The sequence below is a fragment of the Carcharodon carcharias genome, chromosome 8, assembly GCF_017639515.1.
Source record: "Carcharodon carcharias isolate sCarCar2 chromosome 8, sCarCar2.pri, whole genome shotgun sequence".
Taxonomy (NCBI): Eukaryota; Metazoa; Chordata; class Chondrichthyes; order Lamniformes; family Lamnidae; genus Carcharodon; species Carcharodon carcharias.
In genome coordinates this window covers 71,977,359-72,002,655 of record NC_054474.1, presented here as the reverse complement: position 1 = coordinate 72,002,655, position 25,297 = coordinate 71,977,359, and the positions used below count along the sequence as shown (strand labels likewise).

Below are 25,297 nucleotides of genomic sequence, written 5' to 3'. Positions count from 1 at the left end.
GTTTTATCATGTAAATAATCCCAAGAAATCAAAACTACTTCCAAAGTTAAGACAGCATTATGTGCAGCTAGGTATAATTAATCAAGTCTAGTTGAGAATTTAAAATGTCATGGTTTACGTGGAATGAAAAACAATTTAGTGCACTGAAATTCTTGACAGGAGTAAAATAGCAGCAAAAGTAAGTTTAAAACATAATACCATCAGTGTTCCTTTTGAATTTTTCAAGACAGAATAAATTTGAATGAAAGAATTTTTAATTAAGAGTAGACCATGTCCATTAATATCAATACAAACTCAAAACAGCAAGTCCGGACTCCTACTCAGTAAATAAATTGGGCTGGGTGACAGATATAGCAGCAAACATATCTTATTTGTTGCTTGCTTAACTTGAAACAAATCCAGGCTGCACAGTGAAAACTCAAAAGGTAGCATTTTCATGGCCTGCCTGTCATAGGATTGCTGGTAAAATAAATCTCCACCAATACCAAATTACAGGTCCTTTTAGCTAACACAGCTGAGTTATCCAAGCGTGCACCACAATTAAACAATCCAAACGGCACATAAACTGGATTGCTCTTTGCACACAATAAGCATTTGTCCCTTTCTTAATCTCCTACCACATAGCTGGCAAAATAAAATCACAAAGTCTACCTTTTTCTGCTTGTGCCGTGCTCGTTTGGCCGCTTTGGCACTGTTGACTGGTTTCTGTTCTGAGCTGTTGATGTAGTTTAACAGATCTTCAACATTCCTTTCATCCACTGGTGGTTCCCGGATGGACCCACTGCTCGATTTTTGCGGGAGCTCCTCCTTGCGTTTCGTCAGCCGCGTCCTTAGCTTCTCCCGGATTTCAGTGTAATTTCTACTTGTTGGAGCTGCAGGAGGCTTGAATAGAATTGTAAACGTAATTATTTCGACAACTCAAGAACAAATTGTTATAGTGCACTGCAAGTCTAGATTCTGGCATGTGTTCCTGATTTTTGAAAATTAGTTTCAAAATGGAACTTCATTCATATTTTGAAGCTTTTAATTGTTTAATAATTCACATATATTTTATTTAAAATTTCATATCTGTCTTTTCTCTTTCCTCTCCCAATAGATAAGCATTATGCCTTCAGCCCCAAAATTCTAAACAGACACTTGGATGAGGTCAATCATGCACACCATACAAATTCCAACGGTATCCATGGATCTGGCCCATCTTTTTCCAAACAGTGCTTTAGTTCTTCTTTTATAACACCATCATTACAATCAGATTTCAAAGGAGGGGTTGGAGAAAATATACTGTTTTGATAAATAGAATAGGTGAATCCAGTATGTCAATCACAAAACTTAGACAATTACCAAAATCATGTATGCTCGAAAATTACTGGAGTATCTCACAAAATAGATATTGCAAATACACAATTTTGTGATTTCTCCTTGAAATTTAAAATTCTTGTTCCAAGTGAAATATCTACAATTTAATGTCTTTCAGATCTTCAGATGTCCTAAAACACTTCAGATTCTGAATTTCTTTTAAATCTTTTACAATGTTTTGTAAACAAATTCAATTCAGCTGAACAAATTTACTAGGTTATCTTTCTAACTAGGTTGCACTCACCGGTCCATGACCAAAGAACTCGCAATAACAACAATCACAGTATTTTCCTTCTTTCTGATTGGCAGTATGAGATGTACATGAACTGTGTTCTGAACAGCTATCATCTTCTTCCAGACTTTCATCTGCATTGTGCATCTGTGTGGGGCTGTAGGCAGTTTCATTTGTGCACAGACGACTCTTGCATGACTGGTCCCTAGATGAGGCAACAAACCAAGTTTCAAAATAAAAATTCCAATTGCAGCAGCACTTGTATCTCCAGCAAACTCTACAAGGGTCGATGAATTTCGTTTCTAACAAATACTCCAGAAACAATGCATCAGGAAAAGCTTATCCTGACTTCAACATACAGTTGCGCGGCCATTCAAAAAGCCCCATTTATTCTTGTTACATTCACTATTCTTTTAAACACTTTCCAGACACCCTCAACTTTACTTTACGTTCTGTTGTTTTGTACATTTCCCCTTTTTCACATCTCAGCGCTTTTCATTAATTATCAGACTGATGGTTAAAAATCTTGCTTCTCCACAGCACCACCTAGAGTCAGCAAATGGGCACAACAGAAACACTAAATTTACTACATTCCCACTTAAAGGATGGAATTCAGTATCAAAGCATAATACATAAAAACACGCGTAGGCTTTCAGCTGTTCTGTACTGCAAAAAAAAAAATTGTTCAAAAGCCTCAAGGCACTGAAAATGCAGCTTTGAATTATCTTGGAGGAAATTATGCAAAATCAGTGAAACAAAAATAATTGATCAAATAAAGATCCAAATCCAACAATGGATTCATTATTAAATTATTCGTAACTTAAATTCACTTAGAATTTAAACTAAAAGTTTAGACAATGAGTAGAAGCAGCATTCCAAAGCATCTGAATGAAATAAATCCACTGAAAAATAATTTTAAATATTCAAAAAGATAGAATTCCTAAAATGGAATTGCTGGTTTATGCTACAGGAAATCTTACACTAAATTAAACATACCCCCTTGGAACCAATGAACAGGAAACTTACAATAGCCAATCAAAATACTCCCTGCCATCACAGTCTTGAAGGTATTTTTAAAACCTTGAGAACAGCAAAGGAATGTTTCCTCAGCACTGCATTATAAAATGTTCACCCATCAGGAGGAGGCCTTCATCAGTTGTCCTAGCAGAGGAGAATCAAATGGGCGTCCCAGTATTTTCAAAGACTGGAGCTCAAGAATATCTCAGGCAGGTGAGATGGAGCTCATAGCAGGAAGCATGCGAAGAGAAGAACAGCAGAGGGCCAAACCCGTACAAGCAGCAAGAAAGAGCAGCAAAGCAGCAGACAATATCAAACAGAAGTGAACAGCATTAAGGCGAGCTATAAGCAGCCAGCCAGTAGAGGTTAGAATTTCTGTGGGGAAGGTTCAGAGGTTTTTAGAAGTACTTTATTTAAATGTTTGAAATTCACACAGAATTTAAAACTTAGTTTTCTACATGTTTCTACAAGTTTCTCATGTGATTATTAATACAAATGAAATTAAACATCTAGAAGACCGAGATGAATTACAAATATGAGCAATGTTGGTATTGTGAACCATATTAATAGCTCCACCAATAAATGTGGGAATGTATTAATATTAAAGTAAGTAATTATGTTTGGCATGGTATTTAACCATGACCTGACCTCAAATGCCTCAATCATATGTAATCCACTCTTATGATTGCAGCAGATGGATCCAGACCTCTGCCTAATTCTTGCAGTGTTGTACAAGTTATGTTATTAGGTGCTGTTCAAACTAAGCATTTAAGAGAGAGACTTGGGTACTTAGTGCGCCTACTTTCCCCAGTCTGTACTAAATTCAGAGGCAGGGAGCAACACCTTAACTCTTCTGTTTTGTTAATGATCCTTTAAAAGTGAAGCATCCATTTACTAACTGCACGCTCCAATATTTACATATGCAGGAGACATCTTAGGAGGAAAATACTAACCTGCAGACGCCATTGCCTGGTGCAGCCAGGTTTGGTGAAGCTGTTACTGGGCAAGCTCCATTATAGTGGCTGGTGCAAATAGGGGAAGCTGCTGTAGTCTTTGGGAAAGAAGCTAACCCATTGTTAGAAATATGAGGGCTAGCACTTGGAGGCACTGGAGTCACAAGCACACCTGTTGAAACAGCAGCAGAGGTTTTTGAAATCAAGGACACATCTGGAGATGGAGCAGTTGTCACAGCAACTGCAGAGGTCTTGGGTATATGAGGCAGAACTTGCGAGATACCAGATGTCATTGATGGTCGCCGATTTGAATTAGTGGAGGTTACAGTGGTGTGTGGCATGGTGCATGAGGTTGTAGAAGTTGCATGTCCATGTTGATGACTGGAAACCGTTGGCTCATTAATAACTTGAGGAGGAGACTTTGGTGCCGTAAGAGGATGCTGATGGGAGGACAGGCCAGTGGGACTGTTGGGAGGTGCCGCTAGGACAGAATACCTGTGATCTTCTGAGCAGTGGAACTCTCCACCTGGAAGACAAAATCCTGTAGGTTATACAAAGAGTGCAACCTGAACATCAGTTTATCTAAAGAATTCAAACGCCCTGCAATTTAGTCAAAAATGCTGATTTTGTTTCTGTATATACACTGATATTAGTGCAACACATTGCTGAAATAAAACATAAGATAGAGATGTCCGTGAACGTGTAGAAATAGATCGAAAGCAAGCAAAGAAATATACACCAAATTCAAATACATACTAGTACATGATACTGACTAAAATTGGGAAATCAAGAATATTAAACCACCAAAAAACTGATATCCCATTTTAGTTCTGATTATGACCTACAACATCAACATTTTCACCAGCAATTTTCTCTAGCCCATATACTTCTGGTCACTCAATTCTGTTTTGCAGCTTCTGATGAGTGTTTTCTGCTATGCAGATGTCAAATCTGAAACCAACAGATGTACGATATTGGAGAACATGACAGCTTCAAAACCCCGAATCAAATGTCTGATTTTTGATTCATGTTAAAATATTTTTGCCTCGAGTCTGGGATTTGATATCTCAGAATGGTTACAGCACAGGAGGCAGCCATTTTGGCCATCACGTTTGCTCTGACTCTCCGAAGGAGCAATCTACCACTCGCCCACCTCCCTGTAGTCCTGCACATTCTTCTTCTTCAGATAACAATCTAATTTCTTCTTCAATGCTTCAACTGAACCTGCCTCCACCAAACTCTCAGGCAGGGAGTTCCAGAATCCAGCCACCTCATTACGTGAAATTGTTTTTTCTTCATGCCTCCATTGCTTCTTTTGCTAATTGCCTTAAATCTGTGCCCTCTTATTCTCAATCCCTCCAACAATGGGAACAGTTTTTCCCTATCTACTCTGCCCGGATCCCTCATGATTTTGTATACATCCATCAAATCTCCTCTCAACCTTCTCTTCTCCAAGGAAAACAGTCCCAACCCCTCCAATCTATCTACATAACTGAAGTTCCTCATCCTTTGGAACCATTTTCATGAACATTTTCTGCACTCTCTAATGCCTTCACATCCTTCAAAGAGTGGCGCCCAGAACTGGACACCATATTTCAGTTGAGGCCAAACCAGTGTTTTATAGAAGTTTAACATAACCTCCTTGCTTTTGCACTCTATACCTCTACTAAGAAAGCTGAGAATGCTATATGCTTTATTAACCACTCTCTCAACTTGTCCTGCCATCTTCAATTACTTAGGCAAATAAACACCCAGATTTCTCTGTTCTTGCACCCCCTTTAGAATTGTATCCTTCATTTTGTATTATTTCTCTACATTCTTTCTACTAAAATGAAACACTTCATGCTTCTCTACATTAAATTTAATTTGCTACTTGCCCGCCCATCCCACCAACCTGTCTACTCCTTTTGAAGCTCCACACTATCCTCAGTTCGCAATGCTTCCAAGTTTCATATCATCCTCAAATTTTGAAATTGTGCCCTGTACACCAAGATCAAAATTATTATTGTGTCGGGAAGAGCAACAGTCCCAACACCAACCCATGGGGAACTCCACTACAAACCTCCCTCCAGTCCAAAAAATATCTATTAATCACTGCTCTCCATTTCCTGTCACTCGGCCAATTTCGTATCCATTTGTCTACTGTCCCTTTTATTCTATGTGCTCACAATTGGCACTTTTACAAATGCCTTTTGGAAGTCCATATAAACTGCATCAACAGCATTACCCTCAAATCCTTCTGTTACCTCACCAAAACTCCAACAAGTTAGTTGAACATGTTTTGGCCTTAATAAATCCATGCTGACTTTCTTTAATTAACCTGCATTCGCCCAAGTGACTACTAATTTTGTCACGAATTATTGTTTCTAGATGCTTCCCCATCACTGAGGGTGAATTGACTGGCCTGTGGTAGCTAGGCTTACTTTACACCTTCTTTGAACAAGAGTGTAACATTTGCAATTCTCCAGTCCTCTGGCACCACTCCTGAGTCTAAGGAAGAATGAAAAATTATGTCCCGCACCTCCACAAATTCCACTCTCACTTCCCTCAATATCCTTGGATACATCTTATCCTGTACTGGTGCCATATCAAGTTTATGTATAGACAGCCTATCCAATACCACCTCATCAACTTTAAACCCTTTTAATGTCTGAATTACCTCCTCTTCCACCATGATATATAAGATAAACTGGACAGATATAGAGGACAATTCAAACCTCATAACACTATATTACTACAAATGAGGTAGGAAAAAACCCTTGCACTGTCAAAAACGGGCAAACTTTGCAAACCAGCTATTGCCAAAGCTCACATGCAATCTTAAACAATTCACTTGCCAATGGCAATCCACAAGAATTCAGAAGAGTCACCTGTACAGTTCCACCCAATGGAAATATTTTTGAAGGTGTGAGCTCGAAATTTCTGGATAGGAATTTTGCATTCACATGCAGACTCATGGTACCTGTATTACTTTTCCCAAAGGAAGAACATATAACGTAACATTGATATCATGCACGATAGTTACAAAAGCAACCTTTAATTTCATTATAAAATGAGTTTCACTGTACCTTTGATCTGTTCCAAATCCAGGACAGAATGCATTAAACAAGGTAGCCGATTGCAACGTAATAGGGCATCAACAAATACCATTCGACAGGACTCCGGTAAAGAGTTTACAGGACATTACCTGGTGGCGTTGGCCTTCTGGACATGTTCTTACATTGCACAGAACTGGTTTTTACAGAGACACAGGAGGGCGATCTTGAACAATCACTAGTTACCCTGCTTGATTCCTAGTAAAACACAAATGGGAAAGCACAGGGGAAAACTCAATACTAGAATTCAATCAGAATAATCAAACAAGAATAGAAAGATAAATTGTTCTGAGGTAGACAGCTACAAAGATAAATACCTAAAAAATATAAGATAGGCAGGAATCATAGAGGCTTCAACACTTTTAGCACTGTTGTATTAAGTAAAATGATCACGTGTCAAAAGTGCAAATCACAGAGAAAATCCAAATTATTCTGTGATTGAATCACCATTATGAAAACCTGTTACAATGCACTTCAAATGCAAGGAATTGAACTAAGTCCATCACCATCTCTGTATAGATATGGCAAAGTTGTTATGGTAAGTGATGGATTTTAAAACTAAATCCATCATCTATTATATGGCGATTGTCGATGAAGTGACAAAATCGACTTGACCACTAAATTGGCATTTGTATCAGGCTTAAACTGGTAATTTTAAACTTCTAAGTTTCAGTAATTTCTAAACAACTTTGATCGAGCCTATAAAGTTAATGTTAGTTTAAGTTCTGCATTGCCAGAACCTGTTCAGTCAGCTATTATCTCTGAAGAGAACAGGCCAACATTGTTTGCCACTCACTTGTGTGAAGCAACATTGCAGTTTCTTCCAAATTAACACAAACAAGTTCCCTGTGAAGAAACACTAATTAAAGAAACATAATCCAGCCCATAATGTGCTAGATTAGTTATCTTACCTTATAGGGACTCATTTTCACAAATTCGTTTGATGTCCCTGGGGGACACGAAACATTACAGCAAATCAAATTTAAACATTCCACAGCGGAGAAAAACACAATACACATGTTAAGCTTTATTTTAGTATTGCCTTGAGCTCCTCTATACTCAAACTAAGCCTGCTACATTATTTATGCTCCCAATTTTGGATTTGGATTGCAATCACCGATAGAAAGTGTTATGGACAGGAGGATGGGTTAATTTAAACGTCATTAATTTCTCCTCTTACCACCTGTCTGTAAACAGAAAGATGTGTTGATTTGTTTCCCTCTTTATAAGCAGTGGCATAATTCTCCAACCCCTCAGTTTTTGTGTGATCCAATTTTCTAGTAATAACCCCACAGCAAACTCGAGATAGGATGAGCTCAAAGGGTCAGTTTATTTGCACAGACTCAAAATGCAAAGAAGGTTCACAGTATTCTCCTCGCAAAAAAAGGATTTACAATACAGAGAGCACAGAGAAAATAAATATTGGTTCACGAGGGTTCCAGAGTCCAGAATCGAAGTCAAATAAGGTATTCCTTCACTGAGGTTGGCGGCTGAAAACAGATACTGTATAATTCATTTTTCCAGTGGTGTTGACTTCACACAAAGAGATAGGCATGCAGAGATGAATCAGTCTTGTAGGCGATGGTGCAGAGTTTCCAGCAGAAGCAGAGTAGATGGGGTAAGGTGTCCGATCTCGGCCAGAGCTCGTTCGGTGTGGCCTGCTAGTCAGGTGTTAAACAGCAGACTGAGCTTTTCAGTTCAGCAATGCAATATTAGTTGCTCCACAAGCCAGAGATTCATGACACATGACTCCCACCTCTCCATCATCTTCAACAAAGGATGTGTACCCATCATCTGGATTCCAATAACTGTTAAATATCTCAGCCATTGGGAACTGAAAAGAAGGTTGCGGGACTTTTGTCTTTGCAGATGATCCATCTCCTTCTGGCGAGCCTGGGTTATTAAATACAGATGGCCTTTGTATAGCTCTCTTTGACATTGGGCTGTTCAATCCACAGGGGTCATTAGTGGCTCCTCAGATATCAAGGTGAGTTTTCCGAAAACTTCCAAGTGGCTTCATTTGTTCAGGGGTCACAGACAGACACAGTTTCAGCCATTTTAAAGGTCTTTGTTAAGTTTTTTAAATTTCAGAAATAGCAATGAGCATATCTATATATTTTTTACAAAAATACATGGTGTGAGGTCTTAGCCCTCACAAAAGGTAGAAACAAATTCAACAGAAGATTTCAAAGGAGAATTGGATAAATGCCTGAAGGAAAAAAAAATGTATGGAAAGAGTCAGGAATGGGACTAAACAGATTTTTCAAAGAGCTGGTGCAAACTTGAAAGGCTGAATGACCTTCTGTGCTACACTATTCTAATGATTTAGTCTGACTACACAAATAAACTAAAAGCGCATTTGCTTGTTCAATTCAGACTGTGCTGAACAAAAAGGGAATGATTTTAAAAAATCATTTTTCTTGCCAATTTTGTTCCCTCCTCTCAATGTTCTGACTCCTGGAATATGGTTCTGTGAGCACTGTCCAATATCCAATCACTCAATCATTCACATGCAAGTCTTGATTGAGACACTTCAATCTTGTGCCTGATATTCACAAACGCACAGCTCTAGCAAACAGAAACTGGATAAATCAACAAGAACTCCTGTCTGATTTTTCTGCCCCCTTCTCAATAGCCCAGGAGCAGGGGGCAATGGTTGTTATCCCAGCTGAGATCACTGAAAGCTGAACCTGCAATTTTACTGCATGCATGGTTCAACTACTTATTGAAGGAGCCCAAATTTCAAATATTCATTAGATAAAAATGTAGCATTCAGGCATTCTTTCCCAGTCATCGATGATATGCGAACAGTTGTGCACCATGGTAGAGCCACTGAGATCCAATCAATTTGCAAGACCTCAAACAGGTGCATACCTTTTTTGGTTCCAGCTCATTTTTTTCTAGATACAATGCAGATTTAAATAAAATGAAGTCTGTGGCAAGTAGATACACAATTAGATGTTACCTTGAGGTTTTGCTGATATCTGAACATATCAAAACAATTTTGTCAATCTACTGATTTTTTTTAGGCAACCATTACCAATATTTATTTCTAACAAATCCCATTTCATAAATCATAATGGTTTAATTAAACAGCAGTAACTAATATTTGTTTATAATAGTACATTTACACTTAACTATTTTTTAAAACTTAAGTCCTACACATAAAGAACTAACTGTGCCAGTGTCTATAAACACAAATCCATATGCTGCTGGGTGGACTCAGAATCCAACGATGACCACTCTTTGCAAGCATAGTCATTCTCATGCATTTCATAGCAGTTAAGAAATTTATAGATGAACAAACATTAATTTCAATTGTTTGTGAATACTTGTAAGGAAAAAAAATGTCTTCACTATTGAAAACAAAGATATTGTGTTTGGTTTTTAAGCACCCCATTTCCCAATTAAGCTCCCTCAGGTTCAGGGTTACAGTGTAAAATCACTTTTTGTCTCCAGGTAGTGTTTTTTTCACAAATTGATAATGTTGCCAGCATGATTTTTCAATGCCAAATGGAGCCCCATCACATGGAATACAATCCTACATCAGTTTCAAGAAACCAACTGGTTATCGTGGAATAAATCAGTAAATTAACAGAGGATAGAATTTGTGCATTTTCAGGCATCTAATTCAAGTACATTTTCATGTTCATATTTTCAAACTGCACATTAGTTTCAAGCTTAACATTCAAGCAATTGCTGTTCCAGTTTCACTTACCTAATCTACATGTTACTAAAGGAGATGGCAAATTCCTTAGAAAGAAAGATTCTTCAACATGAGCTAAACAGCAGCTACACAATGCAATGGCACTGCCATCTTATTATAACAAACCTGCACGCTCAAATATTTATCCCTGAATTTATATAATGAAAAACTAAATTCATTTAAGTGATTTCAGTAAATGCAGGAACATTTGCTAAACGTCCTAGAACTTATAATTGGATCAATATTAAAGCAGAAACACACTAGAGGCTGTCCAGCTTCCACAACATATGGAAACCTCTGATTGTCAAATACTTGAAGAAACTGTTTGAGCCAACTGGGCATCAAGCAGGCTACACACAAACTGGATCTTGCTGTTATGAATAACTGTGCAATTGTTAGTATATCAATATTATTCTTCCCATTTGGTCCATTTCCTCACATTCATCTCCAAATTGGAGGTCCTTCATTTTGAAGATAATCTTATGAACATGAAGATATTGCATCAGGAACCATGCAGGCTTCAGGCCAAGTCCAAGTCCACCACACTGCTGGGTTTCTTCTTAGAGAACTTGGCCATATATAGTGACTTCATGGAGGGACGATACATGATGGAATTTATAAAAGTGAAAAGGAATTAGGAGAACTGGGGACAGTGGCCGAAAGTCCAATGCTTGGTTTTAAGTGCTGAATTAGCCTCAATACCTCGTGGTAGGGAGGGACAAACTTCGCCAGGGTTCCCCCCTGCTTTCAAATATTCAAGGATAGATTGCTGGAAAAATATTCATAGACAGTGTTTGAAAACATGATCAGTGTAAACTGGGATGAAGCTCTGGATCTCTAGACTGCTAAATACACTGTTGTTTGCCAAAGGTACATTCAGATTCTCAACATCTCTTCCCTCACATCATATTCAAGTTTCTTATGGGTGCTTATCTGAAGCTAGGAAAAATTTAATGCCCGCTGCAAGTCACAATGGTTAATTCATCTCAAGAATCAAATTCACCACCTCCCCACCACCCCCTCCTCTCCCCAACCCTTCAATCCACCAGAGCAAGTTGATATCAGATGAGATATCATATTGTAGCAGGTTTCTCCTTGCCCCCAACTCCATACTTCCTGCACTCTTCTCCCTTCTAATTCCAATATGCATCCATACCTTAGTACATGTGCCATTTGGAGTGGCTGTGCATGGCTGAAGTTGCTGTAGCTGTTGTTGATGAGGATTATTGGATACCAATGTCTGCCTATGCACTTGATGGCAGCAGTGGATTGTGGAGTGGTGACATTTTTCTGTTGGTAACCTGTGTGGATTTGAGACTGCATCTCCTTCTGCCATTGTTCTCACTGAGTCATCGGTCACCTCTTCGTTATGTGCCTGACATTCACCTTGTCCCACCTGTATTAACAAAATAAAACACGGTACTTTCAATTATTCATTTCTTACCACACAAGCAGAGTGAACAAAAGTCAAAAGAGTCCATTCACAAATTACATAAAATTATTACCATGTTACACATGAAGGTCAAGTTAAAATGAACTACAGCTGAACAGGGTGGAAAATTAGAACTTGGTAATAATTTCCATTTTGGCAATCAATGCACACATCAGCCTGGCATTCTATTTTTTTTTCCCCATACCTGAAACCAAAACAACATATAACGTTTTATCGTATGTTGAAAATAATAGTATACACCAGACACTTATGCCACCACCTTTCTCGTTCTTCCCTTCAGGTCATACAGCATCAGTGCTCTGGTACAGTAAGGCCACTAACTAACAAATACACAGCATCAGGATAGTTTTCCAATTGATGGATTGGGGCATTGTCTTCAGAGATGCACACACTTCCAAGTAACTCTTCCAAACACTGACACATTCTTGTCCCTACTTCTGAAAGGCCATCAACTACACAAGTGAAATTTATAAACGTGTTTTTTCACGAACATACAACAAAAAGAACACATTACTGAGTAGAGTTTTGAAAAAAAATCTAAAATAAAAATTTGTATTACATATTCTTATGGCACATGTGTTATGAACAATGTATTTTTTTTAAGTTGAATATATATTTATATTTGTATTTTGAGAAAGGTAAAATGGTTTGTTTCATTTAGGTTGTGCCTGGGAGTCTAGGTAGACTCCTGACTAAAACGCTGGGTTTGTTTAAATGTAAAAACATTTTTAATGTGGTTTTACAACCCCTGAAGTTAAAGAGATGGGTTAAAAGTTTAGTGATTGCGAGGAGATAAACCAACAAAAACTTTACTGTTGCCTAATGGCAGTGGTCAAGTGACAGAAACACAGAAAAGACAGGACAGAGAGTTCAATGTGTGTTAGAGAGTGGGAACAGGAATTGTAAGCTCTCGGATAAGATAAGACCTCAAAGCTACTGGGGACAGTAGTTGGCTGAATGGTCAGTTATAGAATTCAGTGTGTTATAGAATTCTGTTTAGCAGAGGTGCTACTGGAAGACTGAGTTTAGGGAACTCATTTGTTTGCTCTGCAGTTGAAGAAATCAAGTTTAGAGTGCAGTTTTTGGTATCTTTGAGAGAGAGAGATATGAGTTGGGTGAGAAGCATCAAGTGAATGCTCAGGAATTCTCTGGAAGAAAAGCATTTCCAACTGTGCCAGTCCCAAGCGAGAAGCCTGTGCATCAAGCTAATGGTAATTCTTCACTGGTTTGTGTGCCTGTAAAGATATTGCAGAGGTAAAGGAATCCTGTAAATTGGAAGCACCTTCTGGTGTTTGTATTACGATCTTGACAACTTTTTTGTCTGGTGTAATATAGTTGATTTTTTTTTGTTTAATAAATATTTTATTCTTGTGTGTTACAAGTTCATCAGCGGACTCCTGTGAATTTTCTCCAAGTTTCTGAAACAAAGTGAAGATCTATTAAGCCAGGTTTTACTCTGGGATCTGACTTGTCCAGCATTATCAGTTGGGATTGTAACATATGGAATATGCAACTCAGACAGACAGAAATCAAATAACCTTGCAAATGCAAAGGAGACTTTTGTGGATCCTTAGGGTCCTTTAAACACCAGTTTGAATACCTATTTGTTCGAGCAACAGTTATATCATCCTTTTACACATATCCTGAAGTAAAACAGAATACAATATAGAATCATGGAATGGTTACAGTGCAGGGAAGCAGCCATTCAGCCCACTAACTCCCTGCAATAGCAACTCACCAATCCCACACCCTTTCTTTTGCCCATAGCTTTGCAAATTTTCTCTCTTCAAATAATTATCCAATTCTCTTTTGAAAGCACAATTGAATCTGCTTTCAGCACACTCTCAGGTAATGCATTCCAGATCATAACCACTCAATGCTTAAAGAAGTTTTTCCTCATGTTGTCATTGCTTCTTTTGCCCATCACTAAATCAACGCTCTCTGGTTCTCAATTTTTCCGCCATTGGGAACAGTTTCTCCCTATCTACTCTGTCCAGGGACCTCATGATTTTGAATACCTCTATCAAATCATCTCCCAACCTTCTCTTCTCCAAACCTATACACATAACTTAAGTTCCTCATTCCTGGAACTACTCTGGTCAATTGTTTCTGTACCCCTCTAATGCCTTCACATCTTTCAAGTATGGCACTTAGAACTGGATACCATACTTCAATTGAGGTTGAACCAGTGTTTTCTACAGGTTTATAACTTCCTTGCTTTTATACCCTATGCTCCTTTATAAAGTGCAAGATCCTGCATGTTTTATTAACTGCTCTCAACCTGCCCTGCCATCTTTAATGAATTGTGCTCATATACCTCCAGATCCATCTGCTCCAGTAACTCCTTTAGAATTGTGCCCTTCAATTTTTATTGTGTCTCCTCATTCTTCCTACCAAAATGCATTGCTTGATATTTTTCTGCCACTTGTCCACCCATTCCATCAACCGGTGTCCTTTTGAAGTTTATCATGATCGTCCTCAAAGTTCACAATTACTTCAAAGTTCTGTGTCACCAATAAATTTTGAAATTGTCCTGTACACCCAAGTTTAGGTCACTAATGTATAGCAAGAAAAGAAGGGGTCCTAAACCAAACCCAGGGGAACTCCCACTATAAACCTTCCTCCAGTCCGCAAAATGACGGTTCTCCGCAACTTTGTTTCCTGTCACTCAGCCAATTTCATATTCATGCTGCTACTATCCTTCTATTCCATGAACTCTAACTTTGCTCACAAGTCAGTCATGTGGTACTTTATCAAATATCTTTTGGAAGTCCCTACACACTATATCAACCATATCATCTACATCTACCCTCTGTTAAAGCGTCAAAAAACTCATGCCAACTAATTAAACACGATTTCCCCTTAACAAATGTGTGCTGCCTTTAATTAATTCACATTTGCCCAAGTGACTGTTAATTATGTCCTAAGTTACCATTTCTAAAAGCTTCCCCACAGAAGTTAAACTGACTGGCCTGTAGTTGCTGGGCTTATTCTGTCGAAGGGTCATGAGGACTCGAAACGTCAACTCTTTTCTTCTCCGCCGATGCTGTCAGACCTGCTGAGTTTTTCCAGGTAATTCTGTTTTTGTTATCCTTGTACTGTTTTTTGAAAAATGGTGTAATATTTGCATTTCTCCATTCCTCTGGCACCACCCCTGTATCTAGCGAAGAAGGGAAAATTATGACCAAGGCCTCCACAATGTCCACCCTCACTTGCCTAATTTTGCCTTGGATGTATCTCATCCAGTCCTGATGACTTCTTAATCTTAACTGCTGAAAGCCTATTAATTAATCCTCTATCAATTCTGAACCAATCAAGTGTCTCAGCTATCTCTTCTTTCACTATGACTTAGGAAGTATCTTTGTCCTTGGTAAATAAGATGCAAAGTGCTCATTTAGTACCTCAGCCATGACCCCTGCCTCCATGCATAAATCCTCTCTTAGGTTATTAATCAGCCCTATTCCTCCTTTAGCCACCCCTTCGCCATATTACAGTTGATACTTTAATGCGAGGTTAAGGTGTTTTTGTAATTAGCTCCTTCTGTATTCAGCTAGTTCACTTAAGAGATTAACACTAGGAAATAAAAATATTTCAATCAGCAGACTAAGGTGCATGTTAACTTTCTAATTATTGAGGAGGATTACTGATCACTGCTCCATTGTTCCTTTTTGCTCTGTGATTGTTAACTGTCTCCTCCCCTCAGTCAATTTCATGCCCATTTTATTTTTGTGGAAACATTTTGCTACAAATTTACATTCACTAAATACACTCCTTGGGAACATCTAAACCAGGAACACAAGCTACCTTCAAGTAGGAGACATGGAGCTCCAAACAGCCATTTGATAACATTAGGAAAAGCAAATGGCTGAATGAGGAACCCTTTATTGGAACATACAGGAACCAAAATGAGGCTTGCTCTTGTTCTATTATTATACAAAATTATTATAAAAAGGCAACGCACTGACATTATCAAATTCCAACATAAACACTTAAGTGCTGTAAAGGATACATGGCTTATAAACAAAAGAAAACATTCCAAAACTATGTTTTACCACAGTGTAGCCACGTACCCTGTACCTCCAGTCGATCCCTGATAACCTTTCACTCGTTGTTTATCAAGAATCTATCTACCTCTGCCTTAAGAATATTCAAAGACTCTGTTTCCTCTGCCTTTTGAGTAAGAGTTCCAAAGACTGACGACCCTCAGGAAAAAAATTCTCATTTGTCTTAAATAAGTGACCCCTTATTTTTAAAACAATGACCCCTAGTTCTAGATTCTCCAACAGAGCAAAACATCCTCTCCACATCCACCTTGTCAAGACCACTAAGGATCTTAAAGATTTCAATCAGGTTGCCTCTTACTCGTTTAAACTCCAGTGGATACAAACCTAGCAAGTCCAGCCTTTCCTCATAAGACAACCCATGTGTTCCTGTTATTAGTCTAGTTAAACAGTCCCTGAGCTGCTAACACATCTACATCCTTAAATATGACCAATATTGTACAAAGTACTCCAGATGTGATCACACCAGTATCCTGTACAACTGAAGTATAACCTCCCTACTTTCGTATTCAATTCCCTTCGCAAAAAAAAAACATTCTATTAGTTTTCCTAATTACTCGCTGTACCAACATACTAGCCTTTTGTGATTCATGCACTAGGATACCCAGATCCCTCAATCTGAGCTCTGCAATCTCTTAATCTTAGATTATTAATCTTAATTTTTATTCTTCCTGTCAAAATGGACAATTTCACATTTTCCCACATTATACTCCATTTGCCAGATCTTGCCCACTCACTTAACCTATATGTCTTTGTAGGCTCCTTATGTTCTCTTCACAACTTAGTTTCCTCCCTATCTTTGTGTCATCAGCCAATTTAGCAACCTTAGATCCCTTCATCCAAATCATTTATATAAACTGTAAAAAGTTGTGGCCCCAGCACTGACCCCTGTAACACCACTAATTGCATCCAACCAGAAAAAGACTAGTTTATACCTACTCTGTTTCCTGTTAACTAACCAATCATCTATCCATGCCAGTATGTTATCCGCTAAATCATGAGCTTTCTGCAATAACCTTTGATGTGGCATCTTATTAAATGCATTTTGGAAATCCAAGTACAGGAAATCCACCTGTTCCCCTTTATCCACAGCACATATGACTCCTTCAAAGAACTCCAATAAATTGGTTAAACACGATTTCTCTTTCACAAAACCATGTTGACTCTGCCTAATTGCTTTAAACGTTTTTAAGTGCCCTGCTCTAACATCTTTAATAATAGCTTCTAACATTTTCCTTATGACAGATATTAAGCTAACTGGTCTGTAGTTTCCTGCTTTCTGTCTCCCTCCCTTTTTGAATAAAGGAGTTACATTTGCTATTTCCCAAACTAATGGAGCATTCCATGAATCTAAGGAATTTTAGAAAATTAAAACCAATGAATCAACTATCTCACTGGCCACTTCTTTTAAGACCCTAGCATAAAGTCCATCGGAACCCAGGAAGTTGCCAGCCCGCAGCTCCAACAATTTGCTCAATAACACTTCCCTGGTGACTAATTTTCTGGAGTTCCTCCCACCCTTCCAGTTCCTGATTTACAATTATTTCTGGGATGTCACTTGTATCTTCTAAAGTGAAGACCAGTGCAAAATACCAGTTCAGTGAGGTAAAAAGAAATGAATCATCAGTATGCTGGGTGTCAGTAAATCCTTCGATATTGATATACTCCTCTGCAATTGTCTATGGACAATTTGGGGATGATGAGCAAGAGAACCAAAGGGCAACATGAAAGCAAGTAGGTAAATTTTGGTTTGTCTCGGGAAACAACATGTGGAGTTGGGAACAGTTGCCAGTTGGGTAGAGCAATTTAAGGTAGAGGAGCAGTGAAAGAAAATGAAATTTTTTTTTTTAAAAGAGGTCTGGGAGGTGGGGTATATGGCAGAAAAAAAACACTAGAAATAAATAGGGAAATTTTGATGGTTAGTAAGGGATAGTTAGAGACATGCACCTGGATTAGTGCACTGAAGGCTGTCCAGACAGGAAGGCAAGAAGGGACCAGAGCTCCTGGTGGAGAAGATAATTAACCAGGCTAAAGAAAAATGATGAAAGATGAGATAAAGCTGAGCTTTTGGAGGTAGACAAAGCAGAAAACAGTGTGATGGAACAAAAAAGGAGCACAGGGAAGGGTAAAGTGTTATGAACAGGAGGGGGCCAGTTCAAACAGCACTGTTTTCCTCTTTATCACTTGTCTGTAAATAAAAGGTATTTTCAATTAGTTTGTTTTTTTATGAAGCTGTGGTTTATTTTCCCAACCCCATGGCTTTTGTGAGATTCAATTTTACTAATAATCCCAGAGTTAGGATTAACTCAGCTGACTAGTTTATTGCACACATTCAAAACCCGCGAAAAGGAGTGTTCGCCACTTCCTAATCCGCATTTACACAGTAAAGGGAGTGATTGAAGAAAGGAGGTTTACAGTACAAGAACCACAGAAAAAATGAATATTGGTTAACGTGAGTTCCAGAGACCAAAAGTCAGAATCCAGTGAGGAAGAATTTCACGTAGGCTTCAATTGTAAGCTGGCTGGAGAGCAGCATTTTAATATTTGCTTTTCAGGTCACATTGATGTCACAAGATGAAGTAAGCACACAAGCTGCGTCAGTTCTGTAGACGGCGGTATGAAATCTTCCAGTGGTCAGGTTAGATGGGCCGGCTGTCCAACCTGGACTAAACTTGCTTGTGTGGCCTGCCAGTTGGATGTTAAACAGCAGACTGGCTGCACAGCTCAGAAAGGTAATATTAAGCTGCACCTTTCTTCTCCACAACGACTTCAACAAAAGCGTTTATCCAGCATCTGGAATTTGGCTTTGTTTTCAGGATTGATAATGTTTCAACCATTACGGGTTGAAAGGGATATCATTCCAAGTTGAGGGGCTGGTGTTTTAGGAAGCCATTGCCTCAACAGACCCACGGACTCCACAAGCAAGGTTGGCTTATCAAATGCAAATGGCAATCCTGTAGCACATTTTGAAATTGGTCTATACAGTCTGTTAGAAGGTGCTTAGTCATAACAAGGTGTGACATCGCCAAAACTGAGGGGAGAATTATTTTGCTCTGGAGACCGCTGGGAATAATTTCCGGAGGGTCAACCATATTAATTGTCTTTGTTCAACAGAAAAGTCCAGTTTAAAATTAAATAGTAACAAGGATAAAGCTTTTATATACGTACAGGGTTGGGTTTTCTCTTCCGTGTCGGGAGGAACCCAACAAAAGTAAGAAGCTGAGCAAAAGGTATAGGGTTGTCAACATTGTGCATGCTCAGGTGGAACATAAGCAAGAAGAAATGGTGCCTACTGAGGCAAACAGATCAGAGCCCAAAAAGTACCAAAAAGGTGTAAAGAGTAAAAAGATGCCTAGAATGGTGATAAGCTCAAGATTTTAAGTCAGAGCCCAAAAAGCTAACTGATCCCAAGTCCACTTTGGAGAGATAAAGAGTCGTCCAAAGGCAGGATGAGGGTCAGCAATCCAAATTTACTGGGTCACTGGTCTGAGGGTGCCTTGTTTGGAAGTCAGGTTTATCTCCAAGACAGGACACAAGCTCATTAATGAAGGAAATACCTAAAGAGCAGGTTATTTCATTGATCCAGATATCTCTCCTTCCCTTTTCCTACTTTTTAAAAAATTGCATTTACTTCTTTCTTCTTATATTAAGGACCAGTCAATACAATCTCACCATTTATATATTTAATTGAACCATAATACTGTCCTCTAATTCCAGGATACTGAAATTGCTATGATATTGAGAATTTCAGTTGCCCCTTACTTGTCTGAACAAGTCAATAGTAATTGCTAGCTATTTGTTGCCTTTTCATTACGTTTCACTGAGATAGTTCTGCAATTTTCTTTATGCTCGCTTTTCAGTTATCCCCTAACAACAAAGTGAATGCTCCTTTCAACATAATAGTTTAGCTCTGCCAAACATTCGATACATTTCTAATTACATGTTGATCATTTTCCTCCTCTGTTGGATTGACAGTTGAGATGATTGGATTGGATTGAGTTGAGGTGAGTCATATCACCAAGGCTGCAACATCAAATAGACAAATCTTTGATTTTTATTCGTTTTGTAGTCATTATGGCAAAAATGCTGCTGAGAAATGAAATTTTATATTTTGGACAATTAATGTTAATATCAAACACTTCCACATCAGGTATCCATATAATTAGGTGCAAAGTATGGCTTGCTTTTTATGACCAAGAACGTGCCCAAATACCAACAGCACCACTCTGGCAATAATGTATCAGCAAAATATTACTATATACTTAAGGTGACTACTGGGGCTCAGGGTCAGACGCCAAACACTTCAGCTTCAAATCAGCAGAGAGCACAAGTTCCAGTTGATGTTAAAGAGTATATTTTGAATCTCTATTCGAACTTGCTTTCAGATTAAAGGTAAATAGGAGAAATATGTTACAGATTGATAAACTAAAATCCAGTAGGAAATTTAAAAACAAATTGAAAAACTAATTAAATGAAATAGAGATGCAGGGCCAGGCGATGTGTTGTAGCTGCACGATGTGGGAGCTGGTGGACCCATTGTGGTTCCTAGTGACCACATCTGCAGCAAATGTTAGTTGCTCGAGGAACTCCAGCTCAGAGTTGCTGAGCTGGAGTCTGAGCTTTGGACACTGCGACACATCAGGAAGGGGGAAGAGTTACCTGGACACTGTTTCAGGAGACAGTCACACCCCTTAGATTAACTATCTTAAATTCGGCCAGTGGTCAAGGACAGGAGGGTGCAACTGTGAGTCAGTCAGGTAGAGAGGTCCAGGGTGTTGTACTGCAGGAACCTTAGCCCTTGCCCATATCCAACAGGTTCGAGATTCTTGCTCCATGTGGACAAGAGCGGGGACTGTAGGAAGGATGAGCTAACTGACCACAGCACCGTGGTACAGGGAGCCATTCATGTGGGGGGAGAAGAGAGAAATGGAGTTGTAGTCGGGGATAGCACAGGTAAGAGAATAAATACTGTTCTCTGTAGCCAGGATCGAGAATCCCGAATGCTGTGTTGCCTACCTGGTGCCAGGGTGAAGGATATCTCATCTGGGCTGCAGAGGAACTTGGAGTGGGAGGGGAAAGATCCAGTTGTCGTGGTCCACATAGGTACCAACGATATAGGTAGAATGAGGAAAGAGGTTTTGCTGAAGGAATATGAGCAGTTAGGGGCTAAATTAAAAAGCAGAACCAACAAGGTAATAATCGCTGGATTACTACCTGAGTCACAAGCTAATTGGCACAGGGTCAAAAAGATTAAAGAGTTAAATGCATGGCTCAAAGATTGGTGTGGGAGAAATGGGTTCGAATTCATGGGACACTGGCACCAGTACTGGGGAAAGAGGGAACTATTCTATTCAGACAGGCTCCACTTGAATCATGCTGGGACCAGTGTCCTGGCAAATCGCATAGCTAGGGTTGTTGATAGGGCTTTAAGCTAAATGGTTGTGGCGGTGGCGGGGGGGGGGTTCAGTTGCATGGAAATATAAAAAATCAAAGTTTAAGGAGAGGGTAAGAGTGCAGGTTAGAGACGAGGCTGATTGTTACCAAAAAGTGAAAGGAAGGGGCAGAGTGTGTGAGCGCCATATTGCACCAAAGAATCATATAAGAGTAGGGAAAATTGACAATATGGCAAGCTTAAAGGCTTTGTATCTGAATGCATGTGACGATTACTGAGACATGGTTACAGGGGGAACAGGTTTGGGAGTTGAATATCCAAGGGTACTGTGATCCGGAAGGATGGGCAAGGAGGAAAAGGAGGTAGTATAGCTTTGTTAGTAAAGGAGAGATCAGTGCTACAGTGAGGAATGATATAGGCACTGGAAAGCAAGACATAGAGTCAGTCTGGGTAGAAATAAGAAATAGCAAGGGAAAGAAGTCCCTGGTGGGAGTAATCTATAGGTCCCCAAACATGAGTTCAGCAGTAGGGCACAGATTAAACCAGGAAATACTGGGAGCATGTAAGAAAGGCGTGGCAATAATTATGGATGATTTTAATATGCATACAGACTGGACTAATAAAATTGGCAAGGGTAGCCTCGAGGGAGAGTTCATAGAGTGTATTAGAGATTGTTTCTTGGAGCAATATGTTGTGGAACCAACCAGGGAGCAGGCTATTCTTGATTTGGTTTTGTGTAACGAGATGGGATTAATTAATGATCTCACAGTAAAGGATCCTTTAGGGAAGAGTGATCATAGCATGCTAGAATTTCAAGTTCAGTTTGAGAGCAAGAAACTAGAGTCCCACACTAGTGTTCTGGAGTTAAACAAAGGTAACTAGATAGGTGTGAGGACAGATTTGGTCCTAGTGGGCTGGGCAGGAAGACTACAAAGTAGGGCAGTTGATGAACAGCGGCAGATATTTAAGGAGATATTCAATTCCTCCCAAGTAAAATATATTCCAAAGAGGAAGAAAGATGGTAAGAGGGGGGAAAAGCATCCATGGCTAAGCAAGGAAGTTAAAGATAACAAAGGCAAAAACTAAGGCATACCAAATTGCAAGGGTCAGTGGCAGGCTGGAAGATTGGGAAACTTTTAAAGATCAACGAACAATTACTAAAAAAATTAAAAAAGCAAAGGTAAATTATGAAAGAAAACTAGCACAATATGTAAAAACTGATAGCAAAAGCTTCTACAGGTATATAAAAGGAAAGGGGGTAGCTAAAGTGAATGTTGGTCCCTTGGAGGATGAGACTGGGGAGTTAATATTGGGGAACGCAGAAATGGGAAAGATGCTTAATCAATATTTTGCCTCAGTTTTCTTGGTGGAGGACACTAGTACCACCCCAATAGTAACAGGTAGTGCAGACGATATAGAGAAGGAGGAACTTAGAACAATCACCACCACTAAAGAAAATGTACTGAGCAAACTATTGAGATTAAAGGGTGACAAGTCCCCAGGACCTGATTGCCTATATCTCAGGGTCTTAAATAAATTGGCAGCGGAGATAGTGGATTCACTGGCTATAATATTCCAAATTCCCTGGATTCTGGAAAGGTTCCAGTGGATTGGAAAAATGCTAGTATAACGGCCTTATTCAAAGGCGGGGGGGGAAGCAGAAAGTAGGAAACTATAGATCAGTTAGTTTAACGTCTGTCTTTGGGAAATTGTTGGAATCTATTATTAAGGAAGTAGTAATGGGGCATTTGGAAAGTCAAAATGCAATCCATCAGAGTCAGCATAGTTTTATGAAGAGTAAATCGTGTTTAACTAATTTCCTTTAATTCTTTGAAGATGTGACAAACAAAGTGGATAATGGGGATCCTGTAGATGTAGTATATCTGGACTTCCAAAAGGCCTTTGAAAAGGTTAATACACAAGATAAGATCACACTGAGTTAGGGTAATATATTAGCTTGGATAGAGGATTGGTGAACCAACAGAAAGCAGAGAGAAAGCGGGATAAATGGGTCTTTTTCTGGATGGCAAGCTGTAACTACTGGGGTTCGGTCTTTGGGCCCCAACTATTTACAATCTATATTAATAACTTGGATTCAGAGATAGATGGTACTATAGCTAAATTTGCAGATGACACCAAAATAGGTGGGAAAGTAAGTTGCAATGAAGAAATAAGAAATTTACAAATGAATATGGACAGGTTAGGTGAATGGGCCAAAATTTGGCAGATGGGAGTTTAACATGGATAAGCGTGAGGTTATCCATTTTGGTTGGAAGAATAAAAAGGCGACTTATTATTTAAATGGAGAGAAACTTCAGAACACTTCAGTGCAGAGGGATCTGGGTGTCCTCGTGCATAAATCGCTGAAAGTTAGTATGCAGGTACAGCAGGTAATAAGTAAGGCAAATGGAATTTTGGCATTTATTGCTAAAGGAATAGAATATAAAAATAGGGAAGTGTTTTTGGAACTGTACAAGGCATTGGTGAGACCGCACCTGAGTACTGTGCACAGTTTTGGTCCCCTTACTTGAGGAAGGACGTATTTGCATTGGAGGCGGTTCAGAGGAGGTTCATTAGGTTGATTCCAGAGAGGCGGGGCTTGTCTTATGAGGAGAGATTGAGCAGTTTAGGCCTGTACTCGCTTAAGTTTAGAAGGATGAGAGGAGATCTAATTGAGGTATATAAGATGCTGAAGGAGACAGACAAAACAGACGTGGAGCGGATGTTTCCCTTTGTGGGCCATTCTAGAATGAGAGGCCATAGTTTTAGGCTAAGGGGTGGGAGATTTAAGTCAGAGATGAGGAGGAATTACTTTTCTCAAAGGGTCATGAATCTGTGGAATTCACTACCTCAGAGTGCAGTGGATGCTGGGACGCTGAATAAATTTGAGGAGATAGACAAATTTTTAATTAGTAACGGGTTGAAAGGTTATGGGAAGAACAGGAAATTGGAATTGAGGCCGAAGTGAGATCAGCCATGATCGTATTGAACGGCAGGGCAGGCTCAGACTGAATTGCCTACTCTCCTCCTAAATTTTATGTTCTAAATACTGCAAATGCTGGAAATCAGAATTAAAAACAAATGCTGGAAAATCTCAGCAGGTCTGGCAGCATCTGTGGAGAGAGAAACAGGCTTAATGTTCCAAGTCGAAAACGATTCCTCTTCGGAACCCACTGTGACCATGTCTGTTTCCTACATCTACCAGAATGAAGACACTGTGAAATTAGCATTTTACTATCAAATGCAGTTTTATGCTTTGGATCAGAGCCAGATTTAGCTAGCCAATCTTCAACATTGGGCCCTATTGGCCAGCACACAAGGGAAATGCTGGATTTAACGTAAACATGAAGTACTAATACAAAAGCGAAATACCGCAGATGCTGGAAATCTGAAAGTAAAATAGAAAATGCTAGAAATGTTCAGCAGATTTGGCAGCATCCAAAGAAAGCAAAATAGGTTGTTTCTCCCTCCACGGATGCTGCCAGACCTGCTGAGCATTTCCATCGTTTTATGATATTAATGTTTCAGAAATAAAAGCAACTTCTAATCTGTATATTTTCAGAGCACAGAGGAAGGTTGATCAAATTCTCTTGCAATTTAGAATAAGCTTAACTTGTTCTCATTTACTTAAGGCTTGGGTGCAGTTCCTTTGAAGGCAATTATTAAAAAGGCTGATGCAGTACCCTCTACATACTATAAAATCCAGTACTTTAGCCACACATCAGCATCAGTTTTCATAACCCATAAACTCAGGCTACAAATTAGGCTGTGTCATGGAGGTATTTTACTTGGCAAAAAGCTGCAGGTATGACTATGACAGTGGTGTAACTGGCATACCCAATTTTATGATAGGTGCTTTCCATCAGAAACTAAGTTACTAAAAGGAAAGCCTGTAGGGTGTCAGAATTTTTTTCTGTCCACATTGTGCTTCAAATGGTCTCTTCCTGACTATGCATTTGCCATTTAAGTCCAGGCAAAGAAAAAGGCACTTAAGACTTTTCCTCTTTTCCACTTCTTTCACAAAGATGTCAA

At 39.1% G+C, this 25,297-nt stretch overlaps 1 protein-coding gene across 5 annotated transcripts in view; it reads right to left on the bottom strand.

Moving 5' to 3' along the window:
• The window catches only part of fam193b (family with sequence similarity 193 member B), a 70,136-nt gene that overhangs the window by 10,969 nt on the left and 33,870 nt on the right, over positions 1 to 25,297 (bottom strand). For 4 of the 5 annotated variants that reach the window (XM_041194033.1, XM_041194034.1, XM_041194035.1 and 1 more), the window contains 5 exons: positions 11,516 to 11,755; positions 6,746 to 6,851; positions 3,559 to 4,084; positions 1,601 to 1,793; positions 652 to 882 (listed from right to left, as the gene is read on the bottom strand). In XM_041194033.1, the coding sequence (XP_041049967.1) occupies positions 652 to 882; positions 1,601 to 1,793; positions 3,559 to 4,084; positions 6,746 to 6,851; positions 11,516 to 11,755 (1,296 nt within the window). Of the gene's footprint in view, positions 1 to 651; positions 883 to 1,600; positions 1,794 to 3,558; positions 4,085 to 6,745; positions 6,852 to 11,515; positions 11,756 to 11,864; positions 11,937 to 25,297 lie in introns of those variants that run through there. The other variant, XM_041194038.1, reaches the window with a different exon arrangement.